Here is a 24,643-nt window from a genome sequence, read left to right as displayed (position 1 = left end):
GACTGTCGTAAAACCACTGCCTTGACACGCCCTTGAACTATTTTACAGTTACGGAGTCGAGGGAAACATCGAGATTCTCGGGAACAACACTAACTTTTTCCTTCGAGACCAGTAATTAAGGGTATTAAGCCTTGCCTAAACGGACTCGCAAGTAGAAAACTTGGGTCTACTTGCGAGTCCCTCTGGCCACCCAACCCAAGTCAACGCAAGTTGAGTGACGTCCAAGTTGAGTGCATAATGGTTACAATTTAGCCCGTAGCCTTGAAAAGGCTTTTTTGAAATGGCTTTTTTTTTGGCGAGGAAACTTGCGAGTCCGTTTGGCCAGGGCTTAATATCCAATGGTTTCTACCCGAACCAATCAAAACTCTTACAATACAATAGCCAAATATAAACGTTGTTTTTGGAATGGTCGATATTTTGTGACAACGACTTGAGCCGGGGCTTCAGCTTGTTACTTTAACGTTGTCCAACCAGACTTAGTCCAAAAACGAAACTTTATGACTACAACATTTAGTGTCGTTCACCCACTAACCTCATAAACATTTCTAAGACTGTTGACTTTGGGCTTCAGTTGGAAATATTTCAGCACTTTATGCTGAACTTCCTGTGAAAAACAACAAAACACAAGTTGAAACCTCAAGTACGTATTTTGTTGTCTCATGGTCAACGCGTAGATAAAGCAAGTGCATCACTGACATCTTGAAAACTGTAGCCCAAATTTTCGAGTTGGTCGGTCATTTCGACTCCATATCAGTCTCGTCCAATCTTTATCACCTTTGCTTATTTCCGCTTTCTTATTTCTTTGATGCTCTTCTACCTTTGGTTGACGAATTGTTATTTTCACGTTTCCCTCTATTTGAATGTACTCTTGTACATTAAAAAACGATTTTTTTTTATCATAAGATACATGTCGCCATCGGTTACAAAAAGCAGCAAAGCTACTCAAAGCGAAACCTCGAGGGCAAATCTACGCGGCAATGACTCAAATACGCATGCACAAGACGATCACCCGCTGGACGATGATTATTGTTAATCTCGTTTAAAGAAGGTACCTATACCTGTTTCACTTCCTGTAAGAAATCAGGATCTTTTATAAGCTTATCGCTTTCTTCTCGATTGTGTTTGTACGTGTGTAAAATACAATCGGCAAGTTTGGATGCTTTTTCTCTTCTGTGTATTGCTTCGCTTGTTTCGTCTTCAGCGGGAGCAGCTTTAGACTTTGCTATTTTGAGAACACCAACGAGGGATCTTTCCTCCATAAATTTGACATCCTGGGAGAAATCCAGTGAACTGCATAATTAGTGTCTACTTCATCTTTTTAAACCGCAGAAAGCAAACCGCCCCTACCCTCCCCCCTAAAAATATTTAAATCAAATAGTGTTGTTGACTTAATATGGAGGTACATCTCCGACAAAATTCAATTCTCAGTAATTGAAATAAAATCATCGCAATCATGAAAACATCAATCCAAAGCTGAATGGCAACAAGCTGATTCTGCAAATAGTCATAGCTCAAAGAGGAATAACGCAAGTAGGCATAACGCAGAGGCATAACTAATTAAGCATAACGCAAGTACGCGTAACGCAACTAAGCATAACGCAAGTAGGCATAACGTAAGGAGGCACAGCGCAAGTAGGCATAACGCACAGAGGCATAACACAATTCAATACTCAGTAATTCAAAATTGGAAATTGAAAGAACCGTGTCAACTTACCAAAGACAAGAGTTTGACATATAGAGCTTTTAGTTGTTCTTTTGTAGATTTCTCTTCTGCTGGTAATCTCTGGGCCATTAACATTTCAATAGACTCACTCCTCAATACTGTGAAAGGCAAAAACATAACTTTACAAATCATCACGCGTAATCTTTACTCATAATCACTCTGCAACTTCGGATCACACGACTTAGCTAAAATAATCCACTGTCCTCATTAAAGAAAGATAATGTCCACTGACAAATATCCATGCATAACCTTACAGCCATCTTACAGCGATCTGGCTCCTCCCCAGTCCTCACAAGTCCTGCATGCACGCACAGCCAGAACAACACACACGGCCAGACCAACACACACAAGCAGACCAACACACACAGGCAGACCAACACACACAGGCAGACCAATACACACAGGCAGACCAACACACACAGTCAGACCAACACACACAGGCAGACCAACACACACAGCCAGACCAACATACACAGGCAGACAAACACACACAGGCAGACAAACATACACAGGCAGACAAACACACAAAGGCAGACCAACACACACAGGCAGTGGCACAGCCTACCTTTACTATGATCCCATCTGTTAGTGAGGCTCAAACAAATTGTAGCGTTCATACTGTAACTCAACTGTTTTCCAGGGGGTCCTAACTCATCCAAAATTATATGCAGAGGATCATCCTCAGTAAGAGCCTGCAATGTAGGAATATGGTGTGAGCGACATGCATATTCATGTAAATTGCCTTTGGAATAAAAAAGATAAGACAACAAGCTGGAAAAGAAATATACCTGGGCAGAAGGGGTACTCCCCACAATGATATGGGGAGGGGAGGGGGGGGGGGCGTGGGGCTCCACCTAAAAAAGGGGTACATTTTTCAGGCTTCACATAAAAGGGGTACATTTTTCAGGTTCACATAAATAAAAGGGTAGGAATTTCATAAGTTGTGGTCTATGAAAGGGAAGGGAAATCTCTCATCTTGACTACCGCCTCAATGTGAACTGAGTAAACAATACTATTTTTTTTGGTTAGCATCTCCTCTGGTAATGCTTGATGTTCTCCTGTGATATTGTTTATACTTTGCTCCAAGGGTTTACAAAAGGGATGCAGCATTCTTAAGGAGGTATGTGAAAGGGCTACCTTTTTTTGATAAAAGTTATACAAAAGGTTAAGGGGTTGGACCTCGGGGAGAAGCCCTCCGTCTAAAACTTTGTACAGTGCCCCGCCCCCCTCCCCCCACCTCAGGGAAAAAATATAGTGTTATGTGTATGCCACATTGGCAGAACACTGTAGATACCAGATTTACATACATGTTATGTACATTAAAGAATGAGTATTATGATTATTAAACTTTATCTTTACCATTATACAAGTAACTCATCAAGTGTGGACTACATCAACTCACCAATTCTTCTTTATGCTCGATAATTAATTCATGAATTCTGTACATTTCATTTGGGGTAATTTTAATTTTAATGTCCTTTGACAGTGATAAATATTGTTCAATCTAAAGGTAAAAATGACAATGAGATTAGGAACATGACACTGGGTTAAACAGTCACGTAATAATAATTCACAAGTAATAACTGGCATACAAAAACATCTGAAGTGACTTGTAAGCTTGAGTGGATATTGCTACTGTATGAGGAAGACTTAAACTAGGGTATCTAAAAGATAGTACTGCTGCGGCACATTCTGTTGATAGTGACATATTTAACGCAGTAATTCATCTATCTGCGCGTTCCAAGATTTACTATAACCTTTATTTCTTAACTGAAGTATTGTCAAATCGTGGTGTCTAACTTAAAATCTGTCCTTGAATGCATCAATTCTTAAAGTAGTGTCAAATCGTGGTGTGTAACTTAAAATCTGTCCCTGTATGCATCAACTTCATGCATGATGACGCATCGATGGTGAGCTGTAACAAGGGCCGGGAAAAGAAAGCACATAGTGATCTGAACTTTTTTTGGACAGAAAACGATACACATCAACCTCCCCTTTACCAGATCGCGAAAACCGAAAGATGTGGAAATTGTTGGAGCAGAAATCTAACTTAAAGATTATGTACTGGTATGCATTAAATATCTCTAGAATGTTGACAGACTGTGTCGAGGACGCGTGCATCGCGATGTGTGAAAATGCTAAAGCTTTAACTTAAATTCATGTTTGGATGAAAAGGAATAGATCGCAGCATCTATGAAATTAGCGTGTTCTACGGTTTTCGTTTGTTTAATCATTCTACAAGCTTTAGTAACGACGATTTCTCTTCATTTAAGAATTCGACCAAGGAGGCGAGACTGCTAAGAAATGACATACTAAGTTTATAATTAAGATGTCACAATTAATCGTCCAGATTTACAAACTTTCACATGCTACATTAAGAACAAAAGGAAGATTTGTGAAAGTCAAGCACGACCTCCTTCACATTGTCTTAAAATACAGGTAAATCAGAGCAAAACATAACCACTATTAAACCTTTCTCACTGGAATCTACGCGAAAAGATGGAGTGACATCGTCGTGTTGAGCGTGGCGCAATGCACTTTGGTAAAAAGTGGCGCAGTGCACCCTGGTTAAATGCAATGCATTCTGATAAAAGCGATGAATTCGAGAATTCGTGCTCCCTTCCACATATTCTTCTTAAATCCTGATTATGTTGCTGCTCGCTCGCTACGCTCGCTCCGCAGCAATTATAATTATTATATGGATAGCTCCTTGAGTGGGCATGATGGAAAGAATCCTGCGCTGTGATTGGCTACCCAAGTGGGCAAGATAATGCTATCTTGCTGCCTCGGGATTACTCGCTTTGTCCAATGGGAAATAGTGTTTTATTTTCCATATGATAAATCCTTTAGTGACCAAGCTTGGTCGGACAAGACAGCTGGATGTTGGCCTTGATGCTTTTTTTGCGTGTTTATGGGTCTTGACTCCATCTCGGTCCACAACTCGCAAAAAAATCACTTGGCCAATATCCAGCCATCTTGACCTCACACTTGGTCAATAACCTATATTTATTAAGTGGGCAGCCTTGGTTTTTGGTCTGAAAAACACCTATCACCTCTTACTAACCAGATACAAAACCAAAACAATTACTGCAACCTGGTCACACAAATTATTCCCCAGCTGCATGATGTTCTCATTTTTATTCATTCACTGTTTTGTTCACATAACATTGTGACTGGCTTCTGACTGGCTTCTAATTTGGACCGACCCAAATTATTAAAAGTATGTCTATTGATTCAGACGTTGAACTTAATTTAGTTTGAACCAAAACACATCAAAATGTCAGCCGTTTTCAGACAAAGCGTAAAACTGCTGGTATAAATACGTTATATTGAGTTATGCATTAGGTTCGGCACATGATTCGAATTCTGAATCAAAGCTGTTCCAAAGCCGAAATTCCCTGCTGAGCTAGGCGGGGAGAACGGCTGAGCCATTCCAAATTCAAATAGCCATTCTTAATTGATTCAGATGCTGAACTTTTCATGTACTTAATTCAATGTATTAGCTAGGTTTGGCTCGTGAAAGGTTTGGCATCTGAACTGGGCCTTAGTCTCAATATCAGAGTGAAAATTATCCATATTTACCTCATGCATTTTCTATTATTCATTTGGGAGATTTTGGAACTAAATAAAGACCTTTTACTGAATTAGTGATTAGCATATTTATTCTCATTATCTATCTAGTTGAATTCATTACTAAAAGGTAAGGGGAAGAAAAGGATTAATACTAGTTCTTGGAGATAAATGCTGTACAGTATATGTAACTACATCGCTACGACAAGAGATTGAACGAAGACTTACCTCTAAAGTTTCGTAAAAATCTTTAATTTCAGTAAATTTAAATAAGTGTGTCAAAAAATTCTGCAAAAAAAAAAAAAAAAAAAAAAAATCAGCATAACTTTCATTCAAAATCTTAACAGTCCCTGTGAAATTGGAACTCTTAATAATAGCTAACAGAGGGGAGTGGTTACAAAACCCAAAAGACTTCTTTGTTGTATGTTTTTGTTTGTTTGTTCGGCCTTGACTGTGCACAAAACACAATAGTTGTTTAGTTCTGACCAAGGAACTAACCAATAGAAATGTTTTGGTTAAGTAATTCGTGCATAGTGTATGAGTGCAAAAACAAAAGATTGTGCATGTTCACAGACCTTCCAACATAAACCTAACAGCATCTTTGTTTACTCCTTTGATATTTGCCAGGTTTCATAACCATTTCCCTCTATTAACTATGTCTTCATGAATTACACAGGTCTAGAAATAGTAGTTAGATAGCAGGCATGAGGCAAGCAACTTCAATTTTCTCTGGAAACTGTTCTCTTACAAATCCCAAACAGACATGAATGTCCACAAATATTTCTTTCTACTTGACAGGATACCCTCACCTGTACATCATCAACGTGCGCCATTGCAAATGACTGCAGAGGCTGCATATATTCTTCCTTGAAATGACTTCTTACTACATGTCGGTTAGCCATGCTCTGTAACAGTTTTGCTATCTGTAAAGCAGAGTATAAAAAAATAATCAGTGGAGGGTTTTCGATGCCTAACACCACTTTTCAAAGAGAGTAAGGGATGTACAGGACTAGATTTAGGAGAGGAGGGAGTGCAATGTGAACACAGCTCTTCCCCACCTCAAACCTCAGACCCCATTTTCATCTCAGGAAACTTCAATTCTCTCACTCAAGTTTAAAATTTCAAATGGTTCATCTTATTTAGACACATTTAGAGATAAACTTTTTCCAAGAAAGAAAGGGGCATACATCCACACTTCTTTAGGCTGTCGTACTTAGCATACAGGGTCGCTCTCTCTCTCTCGCTCTTAAGCTATTGCTTTGGTCCCCTGGTATGTAATTTCTGAGATCATCTCCTAATTTATGTAGTCCCCAATGTTAGCAGTCTGGCCCCTTCTCACTGCATTAATTCATTTCCCAGGTTAGGTGGGTGTAGAATTAATCTTGAGCCACCTTCAGCAAGTTGTTATTAGATCCCATCATTATAAAACACGGACAAATCTGTTGTCTGTCGTGATATCCAGACCATCATCACAAAGCAAATCAAACTTGGCACTGTACACTGAGCTGTTATGGGTCCTAGTAGATTGATTTCAAGATCATTGCATTGATTTACTCCATTTGGGCAGTTGCAAAAATAAAGCCTGAAAACAAATGCACATGCTTGAATGACTATCACCAAGTTCTAATATTTTACAGACATTTTTTGCAACTTCCTCAAGGTTGTGTCTTCAATCAGGCTACAGGAACTTACTTGGAGATCAACCTTAAGACATGATGACTTACCAATGTTAGATTTCTCCGTGCACACTGGCTTGGAGGTTTACCGACCAACATAAAGGCTACAGAAAAGACAAAACACTGTATATGAGTCACTGTTTTATAATTTTGCTTTGCTCCAGAAAATACTTCTACCTCTCTCATGCTGGGTTTTAAACCACAGAAGTTAACTAAAAGGTACGTTAAGTCAGTGTTTGAGCTCACTAGTGCATCAGCCTGGTGCTTCTCTCTGGTGTGCTTAGCATTAAGCCGCTAGAGTATTTCTACTCCCCCCCAGATGGGACCATTCCTTCTGCCTCCATCAAATTGCATAATTTCAAAATCTTAAATATTGGCTCATACCGTGAGGTGTGACTATTGCTGGATTTAAGAATCGCAGGAGAAAAAATCCACCAATCAGGGAAGTGATATTTGTGTCAGAAACATCAGGATATTTCTCCTACAAGAAAATGGAAAAAAAGTAACAAAAAGTTAGAAACAAGTTGTCCCACCTGTGACAATCAATAGTCTGTCCGATATGCATAATGTGTTGTTTGTGACGATAACATCATGGAATTCTGATTTCAAAACAAAATATATGTAGCATAAAACATAGCATTTTACATTAAAGTGATGCAGGCCATGTAATTTAATTGCAAATTAGAGGATCACCAATTTTATTTATTCTCACCTTGACTAAACAAACAATAGTACTGCACAGCCATCTGATGCCATAAGGCACTTCATGGAGTGAATTTGTGATTGCAGAAACAAATTCTAATGCCATTGTCTGAAGCTGAGTACTGCTTGGAATATATTAAGGAGACTAAATGTAATTAAATGTTTACTTCTTTAACTTTGAAGAGTGGTGGGAACTATCTCCGTAAGCAAAAAGGGTTTGTTAAGATTTCTGTCCATCCGTCCCACTGTCCGTACAATAGTACATCAGTCTGTCACTTCATCCATCCATCCATCTGTCAGTCAGTCAGTTAATTGGTCAATCAAGCAATGAAGCAGAAAAAGCAAGCAAGACTGCAATTCTAATTGGTCACTCAGTCATTGTGCCAGTCTATGAGCAAGCAATGAGCCAGTTAGTCAGTAAGTCAGACAGGCAGTTAGTTAGTAAGGCTGTTGGTTGCTTTGTCAATGAGTGCAAAAAGGATATGTTCTTGTATTGTGGCTTGCACACCAGAGTCATCCATGGCCTGAATATTCAGATATAATCATCAAAAAATTGGTTTGAATAAAAGCCATTGTCAATCAAAAATCCTATGTTATGGAAGACACTGTTAAAAAAATATTAGATGGCATTTATTGAGCTGGGGTTAAAGGGTGAAATGCCCACCATCTCAAACATTCTCTGCCACCATGTCAGGTGTTGCACATCCTCACTGTTACCCTGGTAAACAGTGCAATTAAATACAGTTTTTCTTAAAATGCAGCAAAGCAATGACAGCAAAAGAGGAGTGTCTGGCACCTTCAAATAACAGGATCACAGTGGCTAAGGGAAGGAAATCCTGACAGAAAAACTCTGGACCCCAAGGTGGAGGTTGAGAAGTAGATCGCTGCCTAAGGTAAAGTCTGCATGTGAGCCAAGTGACCCATCAGGCCAAAGCGTATCATGGTTTCTGTAACAGGAAGTGATTAGGAGTATTTCTACTCCTCCCTGGACGGGATGCTAGTCCATCACAGTGTTACCCCCAGCACTAAGTATGCCGGTAACCATTTATATAACTGGGTGGAGAGAGGCAATGTGAGAGTAAAGTCAAGAACACAACGCAATGTCTCTGGCCAGGGCTCGAACCCGGACCATTCGCTCTGGAGATGAGCACACTAACCATGAGGTCACCATGCCTCCACAAAGGCAAACTGCTTACTCTAATAAAACTCTTCTGGTTACAGAAACATGCACAGGAATTCATACTGTTCAACCAGTCTCAGGTCAAAGAGGAGACAACTGACATGGAACTGAAATGACACCGTGCAGTCAAACCCACAACATGGATGCTGCAAGGTCAAAACCACTGCTCATGCCCAGTACTATCACTAAGCTTGGGACATGGAACAGTACGACCATGTTTGAAGCTGGGAGGGTCCAACAGATTAGGATGCTAACTCAAATAAGAAGAAGGAAGTGGAAATGGATTGGCCCTACACTAGGAAAACAACATGCTAATGTTACCAGGCAGGTCCTCTTCTGGAACTCGCACGAGAACAAAAACATGGAAGGCCTAAAAACAACTGGAGGAGGTCTGTGAACAAAAACTGTAGCAGATAGGATTGCAGTAGAACGAAATGAAACTCAAAACCCAGGATCGAGACAAGTGAAGGAGAACTGTGAATGCCCTAAGCTACATCAAGAAGGAAAGGGGATAAGAGAAGAGATCCTTTGTGGTAGCCCAGTTGTCACAGTCAGGGAATACTGCTTCCCATTCTTTCACACTGATCACTTGCGAGGGAGATGAAACCCAACTTGCTGCTTTCAATGTAGCTAATATAAGGCCTATTGAGAAAATAATTTTCATTAATAGCGTGCGAGACTGGATCTATCTCCCTGGGGTGAAGAGGTCCAAACTTCTGAGGTGGGGTAGGGTGGGGGTTCAAAGTTGCCAATGGGCTATCACAGGGGTGTTAATTTAAGGTTCATTCATGCTTCCCTGTCTGTTTTTTACCTCTAGGTTCCTTACCTCCTGCATATCATTATTATCTCAAAGTATAGCAAAACATTAAAACATACTCGCTCCATGGTCAACTGTCCAGAGGAGTCGGCTAATGTACCATAGATTTCAGCAAAAACCTGAAGTAAAAAGAAAACTTCTTTGAGCTTCTTCAATGTGGCTAATTAAGGAAGTGGTCCATGTGGATGTTAATGAAGTTTATCCTCTTCAGTCCCAAGAATTACAGGAGCCAAGTAGCTCCACAGTGCCATCACTTTATTCAGGTTTCTGTAGCATGAAGTAACTACTGGAGTATTACCACCCCTCCTCCGTGAAATGGGATGCTAGATTGTTCTACCAGTTGGCTGGTACCAATTCTTACCTGTGAGTGAACAGAGGGTATTGTAAGAACAAACAAACCTTGCTCAGTTCTTGAACCCAGACATCTCTATCCAGAATGCTGAACATACTAGTCATGAAGCCACTGTCCCTACCTCCCTCCATCCATCCCCCTAAACTCCCCCTACAGTGTAGTACTACAATAAACTCTCCCTTGGGAGCAGATCCTGGGCTGTGCCCTTAGGAGAGGTGTCTGCCTTAGAGAAAGTTCACTAACAGAGAAACAGGTGAAATTCAGTCTGAACCAGCGAGACAACTGTGTCCTCCATCAAAGAGAGATGTCTACCTTATAGTGGCGTATGCCTTACGAGAGTTGTCAGTAGTAATTGACCCGCCCTGTCCCCCCTCCCCCCCCCTCAACAGATGGAAAACTACATTCTATCACAGGTGACCCCTGCATACATTCGGCATTTTCCTGCAATCTACTAGTACCCATAATTACTTAGCATACAGTCAACGCAGAGAAAAGTATCATGGGCAGAACTCAACACGACAGTCTTGGTCAGGGTTCAAAGCTACAGATTATTGGAAGGCATTTATTATGAAATGAAGTGGAAGCCTACCAGTTAGCATGCTGGACTCTGTGTAGAGTGGTCTGGGTTCAAACCCTGGCCAGGGTCATTGCATGTGTTGCATTCTTGGGCAAGACACTTTACTCTCACAGTGCCTCTCACTACTCAGGCGTATAAATGTGTACCAGTGAATTTAATGCTGAGGGTAACCCTGCAATGAACTACCAACCCATTCAAAAATACTCCTAGCCGTTTAATGCTACAGAAACCAGTAAAAGCTCTGGCTGAATGGGCTGTTTGGCCTGATGATGACTTAACCTTTACCTGTTATGAAATGAGTGGAATTTCTCACCTTCAGAGGATTGATTTCAAGTACCAGCTTGTCCCGGTCAACAACATGACCAATACATGGTCCAAGAGTTGATTTAAGGTATTCCTGACCTGGCCCTCTTCTATAATAACAATAGTAGAAAAAAAAAACCTATTGATGTACATAATTCCCTTGAATGTGGACTTTTCATATCATATGTATTGCTCCAAGACTCAGAAGATTGACTTGTAGTCATAACAGTGGGTCCAAAAGAAACTTAAATTACCTTGTGTATGTTGTCATCATTCTTGTGATGGCAGTATTTGCTCGAAGGAGGCTGTTAAATGTCTCAGACTCATTAACCTCATATTTCAGAGCCAGCTGAAAAAAAGAAAAAGCAACAAACATAACACGCAATCAAGACACTATTCATTCTTGACTTCTATGAGGCATTCAGCCTCATCAGTTAAAGTATCACCTTACAAAAATTGAGCACAAATAATGTAATGCTGTTCATTGTTCTAAAATAGTTAATTGATTAGATTTTCTTTTGCTGATTTCCAATACTAATATTTCTGCACATTACTAAAGTTAACACTTAAGGTGGCTGGTACCAGTTTTCTCGTGCGGACAGTAGATCACTATCGTGCATCGTGCGTCATGCGTGAGTAACACGTACGATAGAGGCGCGAGATTTAAAACTTGAAAGACAAAAACAAATATGGTGGCGTGCGGCTTTTTTCAAGTAAGGTCACCTTTGTACTGTTGGAAACGAAATTCGTATATAAAGGAGGCTTCACCTGCTAGAACAACTTTAGTCAATTCTGTGTATTTAAGAAAAATTGTTTCGGGAATTCAATGTTTCCCAAATTTCAAAGACAACTTGATTGATCGTGACAGCCACTGGGAACGTGTAAAGGACTTGCAAAACATAGGAAATCTACTCAGAATTTGTGTAAAAATCCTACAGAGTAAGCCCAGGAGGTTGTCTTTAACAACAACTACAACTGTAAATGATGTTTTAGCAGCAAACAAAACAAAACGCCTGTTCGGAGCCCGCTCTCCCGCATGGGCACATAAAGCAGTCAGCAGTAGTCAAAACAGCTAATCTTATAAAGTCTGGATTTTTGAATGCGTTGCTACATGCGTGGGAATAACTGAACTTGCGAAGGCTTTTACATGAAAGCAAGCCCAGTGATCCCTTCTTTTTATTGTATTAATATAATATTATTATTGAGAAGAAATGTCAGAAAAAATTTAAAAATTCTACAGAAAGAAATTTGCACTTTGTGCAAATTGTTGTTTTTCCAAGTTTATAAGAAATTGGCTCCGTAAAATTATTTTAAAATTGTTGTGCATTTTCATTTTCAGATGCTAAAAGCTATTGGCTAAAAAAAACTCGGGGTCACTGGGTTAATGTTTTAGTTATTAGTGATATAAGCGAAAAACCAGGTGTGGAAAATCCCCTTGGAATTTTGCCATGGTAACTGGTGACAATAAAATAACAGCTGTTTTAGGTCAGGTATAAATTATATAATCCAAACCTACAAAAATATTACAGTGGCCCTGGTCTACCTTTTTGCTCTATTCTTACAAAGGTATGAGCCATCAAAAACCTGAAAACTGGTACGAGCCACCTTAACCAAAATTGTAACACCATCATTTTAAATTGTAGTTGTGCATGCTGGATCATCAGTCATCAGTTCATTTTTGTTTCATTTTCATCAAAAACTTTAACATTTATTTATGCATAATGGTGAATGTTGTTCTTTTAGCCTTCGAGGAATTAAATTTGTTTATCTTAAAATCATTTTGTCCAATAATATTTCTCAATCATACTCGGACACTTTGAAGAAATGAGAAAATGCTCCCGAAAGTAGATGACCTCCAGCCAGTGTGCACTAACAGCTGATAGTGTGCAACAGCTCATCAGCCAATCAGATTGCATTTGTATCAATTAGTGTTAACACTAGTAGTCAAATTCTACTATAAAAGCACAGAGAAAAGTTTACCTGGAACAAAGTGAGTAATAGATGTTCTTCTCTAAGCTCATACTGATTGCCATATAATGAGAATAAGACAGGCTGTAATAGGTCTAAATACAAAACACAATATTAGAGTCAAACACCCTTTTGAGTCAAACATCCTTTAAACCAAGTGAGAGAGTTCCTTCTTGGCCAGCTAGCAGGCTGTCCTCTTAACACTACTCGACTGTTCCAGGCACAAGTTAGGTTTGGATGAAAGTGTTGCTTTTTTCACTGTCCTGTGGCAATTTTGTTCCGGGGAAGAACTTTCCCTGCCTTTCCCTCTGTTATATTCTCCAGTTATGTTGACTTGTAGTCACTCTTGCTGGATATGTCAACTGGGGAAGGTCAATGGAATTCTCCCAGTGGCTTGTTACTTGAAGTAGAATCCTTTCAAAGTGCTAGTCAACTAATGCGTCTATCAATATCAATAATATGGTTCCGGACTATCTTAGTTTGCACTTTGTCTTCCGTTCCGATATCTTAACCTATAACTTAAGAGATAGTGACTGTTCCCTTGCCATTCCACAGCCCTGCACTAATTATTGTAAAAGGAGTCTGTCCTACAGCGGAGCTGTACTGTGGAATAGTCTACCCTTGGATATTCGTCAGTCACCCTCTCTTGATGAATTTAAATCTAAGTTGAAGAATTATGATTTTGATGGTAATCTTATGTAAGTTTTATTTTGCTTTTATACAGGGCTTCCTTGTAAAGCAGGTTTTTTTTTTATCATTTCTCTTATTGCAGTAGTTATTAGTGATTTATTAGTTAGGTAGTTAGATTAATTTAATATAATATTGTTAAGTCCTGAAGGAAATACCTTGTCTAAATTAGGATTTTACCTAACCTTACCAATGTTAAGCCCAATTGGGCGGGGGAACCCAGACATATGTGGGGTATTTGACTTCAATTGCCATCCCCAGCCACTGGAATTTGACTGCGAGTCTGGATACCGGAGTGGGAACGGTTGATTTTTTTGCAAGGAGGAATGACACCTAATCACATCATCACATGAGCTCAGTTGAGATATCTTGAAATAAGGTGTTTTGGAGGTAAGCACTTGTTTTCAATAAATAAAACAACTACCTCTTACTACTCACTTTCAATAAAAATTGATGCAATTCCTCTCTTTGTAGAGATGGCATGGATTTTCAGTTTATAGCCTCGCTTTTTGTCAGACAATCAAGAATTGGAATTCAAATATTTTCCATCCATTGACACCAAGAAATTACAGTGCATACCTCTCTTGAAATGAATAGACACCTGCGGAGCAACACACTACAGTGCTTTGCTAAGGTGGGAAATTTGATCTGATTTTACACATTTTTTCGGGCCCTACAGTGGGGATTTTGGCCAAAAATTCTTCTGAAGGGTCAAGTGCCCCACAAACCCCATGCCACCTCAGGCTTAACATTGATAGATGCATAACATCTGCTAGAAAAACGCAGTTGTCTAGTTCGGAGTCAAATCTGTTGGCCAGTAACTGCTATCAAATCAAAAGACTCACTCACTGTCAATCTCTGCTAGCGAAACAATCCTTGTCAGCTGTGCTAGGTAGTTAGCCTCCGTTTGGAGGAGAAAAAACAGATTTCCATATTTCTGTATGATGATAAAAAAGATAACTAAACAAAAATTATGATTTCTTTTAAGGGAAAAAACTATGGGTGGACATGTACATCTAGGAGTAATGTTACTGGATATCTCCCAGCATGCATTGTTTCCAAGCTTCCTCAGCCAGTGTTCATTTCAAATTAAATGACTTAAAAACAATGAGAATGCTAAATATTTCCAGTCCAACAATTGGGCCAAATGATAAGTCATACATAACAAAACTCTTATTGACTGACCAATATGTTACATTTGATGTATCAAAATCTTAACATGGCTCTGACGCTTTCAGGAGGATATGGTAAATTTGTTAAGTTTCTTTTGTCCCTCAATTCCACCAAAAAACTTGAATACAAAGAAAACACCAACAAATACAGATGTTTGTCCTGCACATCTTGGAACCATGTTAGAATATTGACAAATCAAATGTGGCCAAATCGCTTGTTAGGAGCCACACTTGGAAAAAATCAGCCCAATATATTTTCTGTTTAGATGTAACAGCATGCAATCCATACTATAAGGACACAATTAAGGCTAAAGTATTCACCCCTGAGTAAGTAAGACCTTTGCATTTGATAAACATGTACATCAGAGTTTAGAGGAGCATTTCAGATGAAGTGTCAACTGAAGGAAACAAGAGGGTAGAGATCAAGGTTCAAACCATCAGCTATCAGAAATCAAGTCCAGCACACTATTCACAGTTGACCAGTTTGTCACTGAATTGACAGCTACCAATGGGTTATTCCAGAAAAAATACCCCCCCCCCCCCCCCCGACAGATGGCAAACTGGAAGTTCTCATGGGAGGGGGGATTGATGGCTTGGGAAATCTGGGTGAGAGGGGGGGGATCTGAACCTAAAAATTCTTCCTCGGGGGTCACTTTTAACTTTAACCCCTCAATCGATATATTTTAACTACTTAAAAAAAAGAACTTTGCCATGGGAAATCTTGTAGTCTTTCAGTTTATAGTGTTTTTACCTCAATCATGAAGAACCAGCGCAATAAATGGATAACAATGATTTACGGTTATGATGCCCCCAAGATATAACACTCCTGACATGACGCCCCCCAACTACAAGACATAACGCCCCCTATGAGACATAATGCCCCCGAACTTGAGTTAAGAACTTAAGTGAAATGTGTTTAAGGATTTAGGATTTAACAAAGGTAACGTTAAATGAAAACAACTTCTCTTGAACTTAATGCATATTACTTGTCTGTTGCTGGAAAGGCAGTAAAATATAAGTCACACTTGACAAGGCACCCTTCTTGCTATGTTCTCATTGTAAATAGATTGATGATTAAAGTTGATTCACTGAGTTGAGTTGGAGTTCATTTTTTACAGTGTAACAGCATGTTTTGTTTCGCACATGGAATGAAAACTTATGATATAGAGATTTATAATTAATAGATGGAAATGGTGCTATATTTACTGCCTCAATAGTAAGAGTGAAAATAAAAGTATCTTGTTGTCAAGTGGGTTGGTCAAGTGGAATGGAGTTGATTTCACCATGAAAAACCTTATATAGCACATGAAATTGAAGGTTATACAGGCTAGATTTATAACTCATTGATTTAACTGAAGTGATTTCGACCCTAAGTAAAAATAATGGTCACACTTGACAAAGCATCTTTGTTGTTATGTAGGGCTCGTGTTGTTGCTGTCGATCGTCATCGTTGATTCTGAAATGCAGTTCATTTTACTATGATATGCCATGTATCGCATATGAAATTAAAGCTTGTGAAGGCCAGATTTATAATTTATTGATTTAACTGATGCAATTTCGACTCTAAGTAAAAATAATGGTCGTATTTGACAAAGCATCCTTTTGGTTGCACCATTGTGAACAATGAAAATCACTGAACGAGACCAAAATTAATGATTACTGACCAAACTACAGCGAATCAAAATCCTGCATAATTTAGTATGCTTAATATGTCCGTTTAGTGATAAATTAAATTGAACTTAAAACATTGTTAGTGCTGGATTATATCTGATGCGTGTATGTTCAGTATCTCGATATAACTTCAATAGAACGTTTGTTTACGATTCAGACCATAATTATTGAGACTTCAGTTTATTTGCAAAGTCACTCAAGTAGATTAATGTTGTTTTTGTTTTTGTTTTCATCATTTTCGTCATCAACACGCCTCATTCTTTCATATTGACCTGCGCAAAGACTAGGGCCAAGTTTTGAGTCAAATATGGCGCCCAAAACAATGGAACGGATTGAGCGATGCAATAAGTCAGTATAAAACCAAAAAAAAAACAACAAACAAGCAACATGCATGGAACAACAACATGAAACAACCGAATAGAGTAAACTACAGAAAATGAAGATATAAAAATTGATTTTTTATGTAAACATATTTATTATTTTTGATTGTTCGTAAGCTTATCGTTTTTCGTTTGGATCTGGGGTGTTTTGTAACTATCTTTCTATTGGGGGCATTATATCTTAATGGTAGGGGGTGTTATGTCTTTTAGGGGGCGTTACATCTTGTAGTTGGGGGGCGTCATGTCAGGGGCGTTATATCTTGGGGGCGTCATGACTGGTTACCATAACAGCAGCTTTATGACCGGATAAAACACCATCGACTGAGCACGCAACGCTTGGAACATTTTTACGGTACCCAGGCCACCCGTGCCTGTGCTTTGTAACATCCTCAAAAATGGGATGAAAAGACGATTAGGCTGAGAGTCAGTTGTACTTTTCTGTTTTATTCAGGCAACCTAAGAACTTGTTTTACTGGCTAATATGCGTATGCACAATTTGGGTATAATTTCTTTCTTAATTCTTACGATGTGTAACTGTAAAATCGTGGTGACGAATTTGCTTGTAGCATTGGAAATCTAAATGACTTCACAACAACAGAACTTGTTTACAAACAAACATACTTATAATATATACTTTGGCATTGTTAAGTTCTTTAAGTATTTCACATTGAAGATTCCTTGTTGGATCTACAAGAGTTTTAAGAAGTTTCATCTAGGCTGGTTCCGCTTTATTATCTGTGCCTTACGATTGATATGGTAAAAGACAAGTTTATAGAAGCCAGAACATGGGCATTACGCATGAAAACTTGAATGCTTGAAAGAAAGGCAAGAATTCCAGTTGACCTACAGACCCACAAAGGTAATGAAATTTAAATTAGTCTAGTTTGAAAAGCTTTCTTAATAAGCTTAAGTAAATGTCACACTAACAGTCCTAACAACGGGAACTTGATCTTGTAAACACGTGCCAATGTAGGCCATTTTGTCACCGAAAACTGAAATTATAGTTTTTATTTATAATCGGCTTAAGGACTTTCTTCGCAGTAATTTTTCTTACATTTACATAATTGTTAAAACTTACGAATTTCTCATCTTGTACATTTGTTGTGGTACAGAAAAAGGCAAATGGCGTTTTCGAGGAGAGTGTCAGATCACTCAAATGTTAAACACGATCGTTTGAATAATCTGATTTACAAAATGTTGAAATTTAACCCGCAAAATTCACGGAGCTTTTAAATTATAATAAACAGGGATCTTTTGGATGAAATGTTACGTCTTTTCTATTGCCTGTTGTTTCTAGTTTGGGTCTTTAAAAAAAAGAATGGAAATCCGGGCAGGAGCGGGGGTCCTTAAGCTTGGAAATACAGGCAGGACGGGGGCTCTAGCAGTCTGGGAAATCCAGTCGGGGTGGGGGGGGGGGGGGGGGTCAAAAATGCTTGCCATCCGTCACGGGGGTGTGTATTTTTTCTGGAATAACCCAATTTAAGAGGACCAATACCCTGGACATGTCACCTCATTCTCATGGTACATCTTGAATCCTAAGCTTAAGATCCCAAGAAGATGTCCAGCTGGGACCTCAGCCTCTGATAGGTTCAACCATGCCAGATTGACCAAGCAGGAGAGGCTAGAGGCCTATAAAAAACAGTCCCTTGACTTGCAGATTAGGGTTTGAGTGTCAACCAATTACTCCACCTCATAAAAACACACTTGATTATAGTAGCCTGCAGAGCGGGCGGATTAGTGGGGCATAAAGCGAAATGCGATACACGATTGCAGAGCAGAGCACGAGACAAAAAAAAATCCACCTGTAGTCACCATTGTTTATGCTCTTCCAACTGTTTGCCTGGCGAACCGTTTTTGCTGATTGGTTGCTTTAAGCCATGTGACGTCAGACGCGAGAAAAAACAAAGTGTGTTAAATTGGGTGACAGGCCTACATGTAAATGGACTTCTACAGCTTGTAACATTTCTACATTTGCCATGCTCTAATAAATACCAGCCTCTCCACCTTTTACTTTGCTCCACACTTGTTTCTGAAGGGCACTTAATGTTGTTGTGTTATCAGGAGGATTTTTTTAAAAGTAGAGTAGAGCCATTGGACTGTTAGAGGTCAAAACTCTGCATGGTTTCAGCTGTTATCTATCGCTTTGTAGAGTTTGACACCTCTGTAATTTGCCGGGTGCAGCGGGTGCCGAGTTATTAAGTGTTGTTTGTCTTGCCTCATTTCTATTGCAGAAATGTATGTTGTATCTCTTTAATTATTTGCGCTGAAGGGACAAAGTTGGTGATTATGATGATTACTTGCTTTTTATATTATGATGCGGGACCCAGTTGTTAGATTAAAACTGTGTCAAGTTATGTGGCTTGTTACAGCATCACCAGATACTGCTGTAGTGTTACTTCAAGAATCTTAGAGATCACTCTGTGTCTTCAAAGTTATATTTCTTGCATCCTGAACTTGTTTGAGCTTTTCGTCTCCTGAGCTCCACGTTTAGGTTTATACCTCCTTTGTTTGCTCTGGTACCACATGATTTAAATTTAGCTAAATTTAGATGTTCATGTCTGTTGACTGTTTTGCATCATGTATACATTTGTAAATTGGTTACTTCAAACATTTTTTTTTTCACACCAATAAATTGAATTCTTATTGTTCTCTCTCATTCTTTCATGCCAATCATTTCAAGGGGGCAGTAGAGCATTAACAACAATGTGACTACAGGCAGATTTTTTTCGTCTGGCGCTTCATGCTGGTGGTTGCACTCCGCGCTCGTGTATACATACATGCATACAAACATATGTATCGTGTTTCGCCCTCTGCCCTGCTAATGCGCCTGTTCTGCAGGCTAGATTATAGAAACCAAATCAACTAATTTGACAAGAAACTTTGACTGACCAAAACCAAAAATCTATTTAAATAGAGTAACCACTCCCAGCCCCTACATTAATAAACATTTAAACATACCTCTTGCTGTGTGTCATTGTCTATTACCTCTGAAAGGGGAAAAATATATTTACCTGAGATTATTAACAATGGTAATGATAAAAGATAAGGAAAAGAGTTAAAATTTCCAATCAGGTTTCAAAATCTTCTTTATGAACCCATAGAATTTTAATTCAATTTGCCAAATTACAAATGTGACATATCAAAATTGTTATTTCCCAAAATTCTATTTCCCTAATTTTCAACTGAAATAGTTCTCTTATATCTGCAAGTTGAACTTATTGCTTTGATCCCCAAGAACTAACTGTTTCAGTTATTTCATCATTGACAATGACCTGAAAGGAATCAGTTGCTCCAAATTTAAAATATCCATACTCCTTCATGAGGGTTGAACAAGGGTATTCTCGTGATGCGTGATTAGCTGAATGATATTATTTTCTGTGAAATGTGAATTTAGGAAATTATTCTTCCTGATCTGTGACCTGAAGGTTTTCCGTGACCCGTGAAGAAGTTAAATTATTAACTGATATTTGTGACTTCACCACTCTATTCTATGTTATTTTGAGATGCGAGCCCTCCAAATGGTTAGAGTTGTCTGTCGAGAGTGACTTTGCAATATGGAGCTTTGACTCATCCTCTCACAATTTTACTTTCTTCAAACACTCTTTCTAGTGTAAGAACAGGTCATTAAAAGAATATCTCATTTGCCTATTTTCGTGATTTGGAAAAACTAAATGTTTACATCTGTAATCCATGATCCTCTATTTTTCCTGTTCGTGAACCGTGCCAGAGACCCCCCCCCCCCCCCCCCCCCACCGTACGACGTAGTGTGACACCCTGTGCTCACTACTATACTATGGAATTTCCAGTTTAGCTGGTTTTGGACATCCTTGTCCCACCCCCCTTCCTGCTACCAACCCCCTTCAGAATTTCAAGCGACCCCATAATAACTGTACAGCAGTTGGGTAACAATATTTCTGGTACCACACAACAAGTAAAATTATGGTAACACTAGAAACCAAGGCCAGGGAATTGGAGAGCTAGGAGGGGGACCTCCAGAGGTATAGCCCATATCCTAAATGTTGTGATGATGAGGCAATTCAGGGGATAATCCTCGGAGGTGGGCAGAAGATTTCGCTTCAGGTTTAAGTTCTTCTCACAAAATGTAAAAGTTATTAACCGCGCGGCCATGGGCCGAGCGCGGTTCTAGGTTTACCCGGGGTTTATTATTATTTTTTTTTTTGTCAGTGACCAGACGCAGACCTCCGCTCGGCCAAATTTTGAGTCACGCAACGTGTTATGTTTTTCCGCCAGAAGCTGTTAAAACATAAATACACGGACAATTTTACGGATATTGTTTTCTTTTTTGTGGGTAAAATATATTTTCTTTTCGATTTATCAAAGCGTTGGATTTAAAGGGAATAAGAAATATGCTACAAAAAGGTATTAAGTCAGCCATGGAATGCTTTGACGTTGCAGTTTTCACTTTCGCTACATGGGAGCCACGGTGGCCTCATGGTTAGTGCGCTCGTCTCCGGATTGAGCGGTTCGGGTTTGAGCCCTGGCCAGGGACATTGTGTTTTGTTCTTTGGCAAGACACTTTACTCTCACAGTGCCTCTCTCCACCCAGGTGTATAAATGGGTACCGGCGAACTTAATGCTGGGGGTAACCCTGCAATGGACTAGCATCCCATCCAGGGGGGAGTAGAAATACTCCTAGTCGCTTCATGCTACGGAAACTGGGATAAGCTCTGGCCTGATGGGCCACTTGGCTCGCATGCAGACTTTACCTTACATGACAAATAAGATCGTGTTTACTTTGCAAGTTTATTTCGCCAGAAGCGACATTCATTAATTTATTTGTAATTTATCGAGAATTTCTTGTGGTTTTAGGCAAATGAAGTAAATTCTTTGGCTGTTTCATCACAGTGAGTTCATAGATCGGAAGGAAAATTAAATATTTGCAAGGCAAGCAAAGAACTCGTCAGATGTGCAAGGATTACGTCATTGGTAGGGAAATAACCACCGTACTAAAGATAGCCGTGGATAACGCAATTCTTGAATTATGTGACTTGTGTGACTTCTTTGCTAGCCCTTTACTCAAGGGAAAAAACAATTTAATTTAATCGTGACTTTTAAGAAAGAAAGCTGTTGTTAATAGTGTTCGTATCTTCATGCCCATACATATCCCGAAGAAAGTTCCAGATTAAGACTATTATGTCATCGGAGATTTCACACCGGTTACGACTGATGGTGCAATAATACAGTTTGTGTTGATCAAGTGCTGTGATGTCTATAGCACTGCGTTGCGACTGTAGTGCTAAGAAAACAGTTAAATTTTAAAAGCGCGGTTATAAGATCTAACAGATCTTCTTGTTTTCAACTTTATCCACCAAACTGGATTTTTCCCTCTAAAATTCAAAACTGCTCCGCAAGTTGTGGTTTGCATTTTCAATTTTGAAGCATACACGTAGTTGCAAGTTTAGTGAAGTCAACTCAACATGTTATTTACTAATTTTAGTTGATAATTACTTCCCTCCTCTTATTACTTCTCCTCAAATGAAGCAATATTACTTCAGTTTCTACATGAAAAAGGTAAACAGGATGTTGTCAAATTGAAACTGGAACTTGTCAAAACGAGCAGTTTTGAATTGTTGTGTTCTTGAGGTGGAACAACTTCATAAGAGAAAAAAGACTGAAATACAAAACAGACAACTAACTACTGACTGAAATTTCTCAGCACACTGTTTTATAAGACTGAGTTACATGATCCCTACAGGGCTAATGTACTCTACATGAATCAAATTTGCAATTTGCTTGACTGTCAACACAAGCACTGCAAAATTGTGTGGGAAAGAAAATCTGGTTTGATGGCCATGGGAGTTTACTTAAATCCTCCAAGCAGAACCTATCCAGTCTGCTGCACACCTGTGCAGTGTCTATAACCAAGCTACCCTAATCTACAGGGGTAATAACCACACCTCACGCAGAGAGGTCCTGTGACCCCATGGAATATTTTAAGGGTTGCAGACATCAGAAATTGGATCAAATGCATAACCTGGTAAATGTTCTATAATTCTTACAAGTATTGCAGTTGTTTGATTCAAGTTCCCACGACTATTACCTAGGAATTTGTTATGATACTGAAGAGGTCACATCTCTACACCCCTGCCGACTTGCCTGGGTGTTTATTTAACAGAAGAACTCCTTCAGAAAATTTCCTAATAAACAAAAAGTATACAAATTTCTGCATGGTAAATTCCAACAAAAAATAGTCGAACGGGTAGATAGTTGTTAATAAAAGAGCATAAATCAACGCAGTATGAAAGAAACGTCACATAGCAAATTGATTTACAAAGGTTTTCAGCCGTTCATGATGTCGTAGGGCGCGCAAAGGAAATTCACTGCATTCTTCAAGCAATTACTATTAAGGATAAAATTGTTAAAGGATGTGCGACATAAGCTTAGAATTTAAAATCCTTCACGACTGCCGCGGATGATCAGCTTATGGCAAAGGGCACGACAGGCAAGATTAGTATTGGATTGACTGCTGGCAGACAAGGACTCCACTCAAATGTTCACGAGGAGTCACGATTCCGCTCGCAAAACAATCATTTAAAAATATTCCATTAAAATAAAATATTCATACGTGTATTAGAGATGTAATATCGCCTTACCGACTTTCAAGGTTCGCTCTCCTTCAATAGAAAAATCTGCCAATTCCTACGGAAGAGAATCGAAAGAACGCGAGTAAGTGCGGTACAATCGATGACTAACGTTCAATGACAGTGACAGACCCATACCATTACAAACACACGTCTAATTGCGATAACTTACTTCCACAGCCTTCTTGTGGTTAATAAGAAGTCCAATACGCTGATCGAAGAAGCGAACCTCCCTTTCCAATTCATAGTTTGTTTTGCTCAAGTCCGAAATCTTGTCTTTTAGAACTTTTAACTGCCTGTGGACTAGAATCGACAACTTCACTTAACACACGTGCACCAAGCGTTTTCACAAATTAATCAGATGTACAAACCAAGTGGGATAATAGAGAAGACCGCAAAGAAGCCATGTTGAATTAAACAATTGTTCCGTACTTGAATTATGCTGCAGTTTTTCCTCTTCCATCAAAAGTGATTCATCGTCTACGGCAGCCATGAGGTAGCGAATTGAATGGAACGAAATTCACGTGAAGTTTCCTGTCTTGATGATTGAGGTGAAAACACGGACGAAACAAGGTCAGCGCGGCAAAACCACCCCGAACAACTACGCATCATTGAGAAATCTTGCACCACTGCGCTGGAATTTTATCGAGGACATGCCCTCAAGACCGTTTCCTGAAGGAAAATGTTTACAACTTACTCATGGTGTACCTAGAGTAGCAGTGTGATCGCGCATATCGCTTCCGCTCGACAGGATGTTCGCATGGTTTGGTTCTGTTTTTACATGTGACTCAGTGTTGAATTCTGATTGGCTGGTTGGGATTTTTTGACAGCACTATCTTTTCCGGTTTTGCGACACGAGGGCGGGAAGCGAGTGACGGAAATAGTAAATAGACAACTTTGAATATCGAATATACCTGGGAACATTTATGATTTTGTACGTTCGTCAGTTTTACAATCGATATTAGATTACGGAAGAACGTAATGTTCTCGTTCCAAAAATGCTATTAGCAATATAGGAAGAACCGCTACTGCACATGGAGCAAATTTCTCAAAAGATCCGCCGGCATCTGTTCTAATTTGCTTTTATTTATGACATTAAGAGTTGAACTCCAGTGAAGATTAAAGAAGAGAGAGAGAGAGAGCTTTGGCAACAACATTTCAGTAATAGCTAAAGGGAATGCAAGTCAGACTACATAGAAGAACACGGGTCTTTTAGACACACGTTTTCCATACTGTACTCTTCCTGTGCGTTGTAGCCGGTCT

General features: G+C 39.2%; 1 protein-coding gene across 1 annotated transcript in view; it reads right to left on the bottom strand.

Annotated features, from left to right (window-relative positions):
- Positions 1-24,350, bottom strand: part of LOC110067564 (uncharacterized) — a 40,574-nt gene extending 16,224 nt beyond the window's left edge. The window contains exons 1-20 of the mRNA XM_089295037.1: positions 23,813-24,350; positions 23,553-23,683; positions 23,393-23,438; positions 19,737-19,765; positions 14,405-14,492; positions 12,881-12,963; positions 11,155-11,249; positions 10,911-11,010; positions 9,728-9,787; positions 8,156-8,195; positions 7,682-7,797; positions 7,354-7,450; positions 7,018-7,073; positions 6,103-6,216; positions 5,522-5,581; positions 3,126-3,227; positions 2,289-2,415; positions 1,715-1,821; positions 1,059-1,271; positions 533-604 (exon numbers count right to left, since the gene is read on the bottom strand). Coding sequence (XP_089151163.1) covers positions 533-604; positions 1,059-1,271; positions 1,715-1,821; positions 2,289-2,415; positions 3,126-3,227; positions 5,522-5,581; positions 6,103-6,216; positions 7,018-7,073; positions 7,354-7,450; positions 7,682-7,797; positions 8,156-8,195; positions 9,728-9,787; positions 10,911-11,010; positions 11,155-11,249; positions 12,881-12,963; positions 14,405-14,492; positions 19,737-19,765; positions 23,393-23,438; positions 23,553-23,683; positions 23,813-23,873 — 1,797 coding nt within the window. The 5' untranslated portion in view covers positions 23,874-24,350. The remainder of the gene's footprint in view (positions 1-532; positions 605-1,058; positions 1,272-1,714; positions 1,822-2,288; positions 2,416-3,125; positions 3,228-5,521; positions 5,582-6,102; positions 6,217-7,017; positions 7,074-7,353; positions 7,451-7,681; positions 7,798-8,155; positions 8,196-9,727; positions 9,788-10,910; positions 11,011-11,154; positions 11,250-12,880; positions 12,964-14,404; positions 14,493-19,736; positions 19,766-23,392; positions 23,439-23,552; positions 23,684-23,812) is intronic.
- Positions 24,351-24,643: the final 293 nt, after the last annotated feature.

The sequence above is a fragment of the Orbicella faveolata genome, unplaced genomic scaffold (assembly GCF_042242905.1).
Source record: "Orbicella faveolata isolate gen_17 unplaced genomic scaffold, um_ofav_v1 contig_25, whole genome shotgun sequence".
Classification (NCBI taxonomy): domain Eukaryota; kingdom Metazoa; phylum Cnidaria; class Anthozoa; order Scleractinia; family Merulinidae; genus Orbicella; species Orbicella faveolata.
Note: the sequence above shows the minus strand (reverse complement) of the source record. Positions and strands in the feature narration are given on the sequence as shown.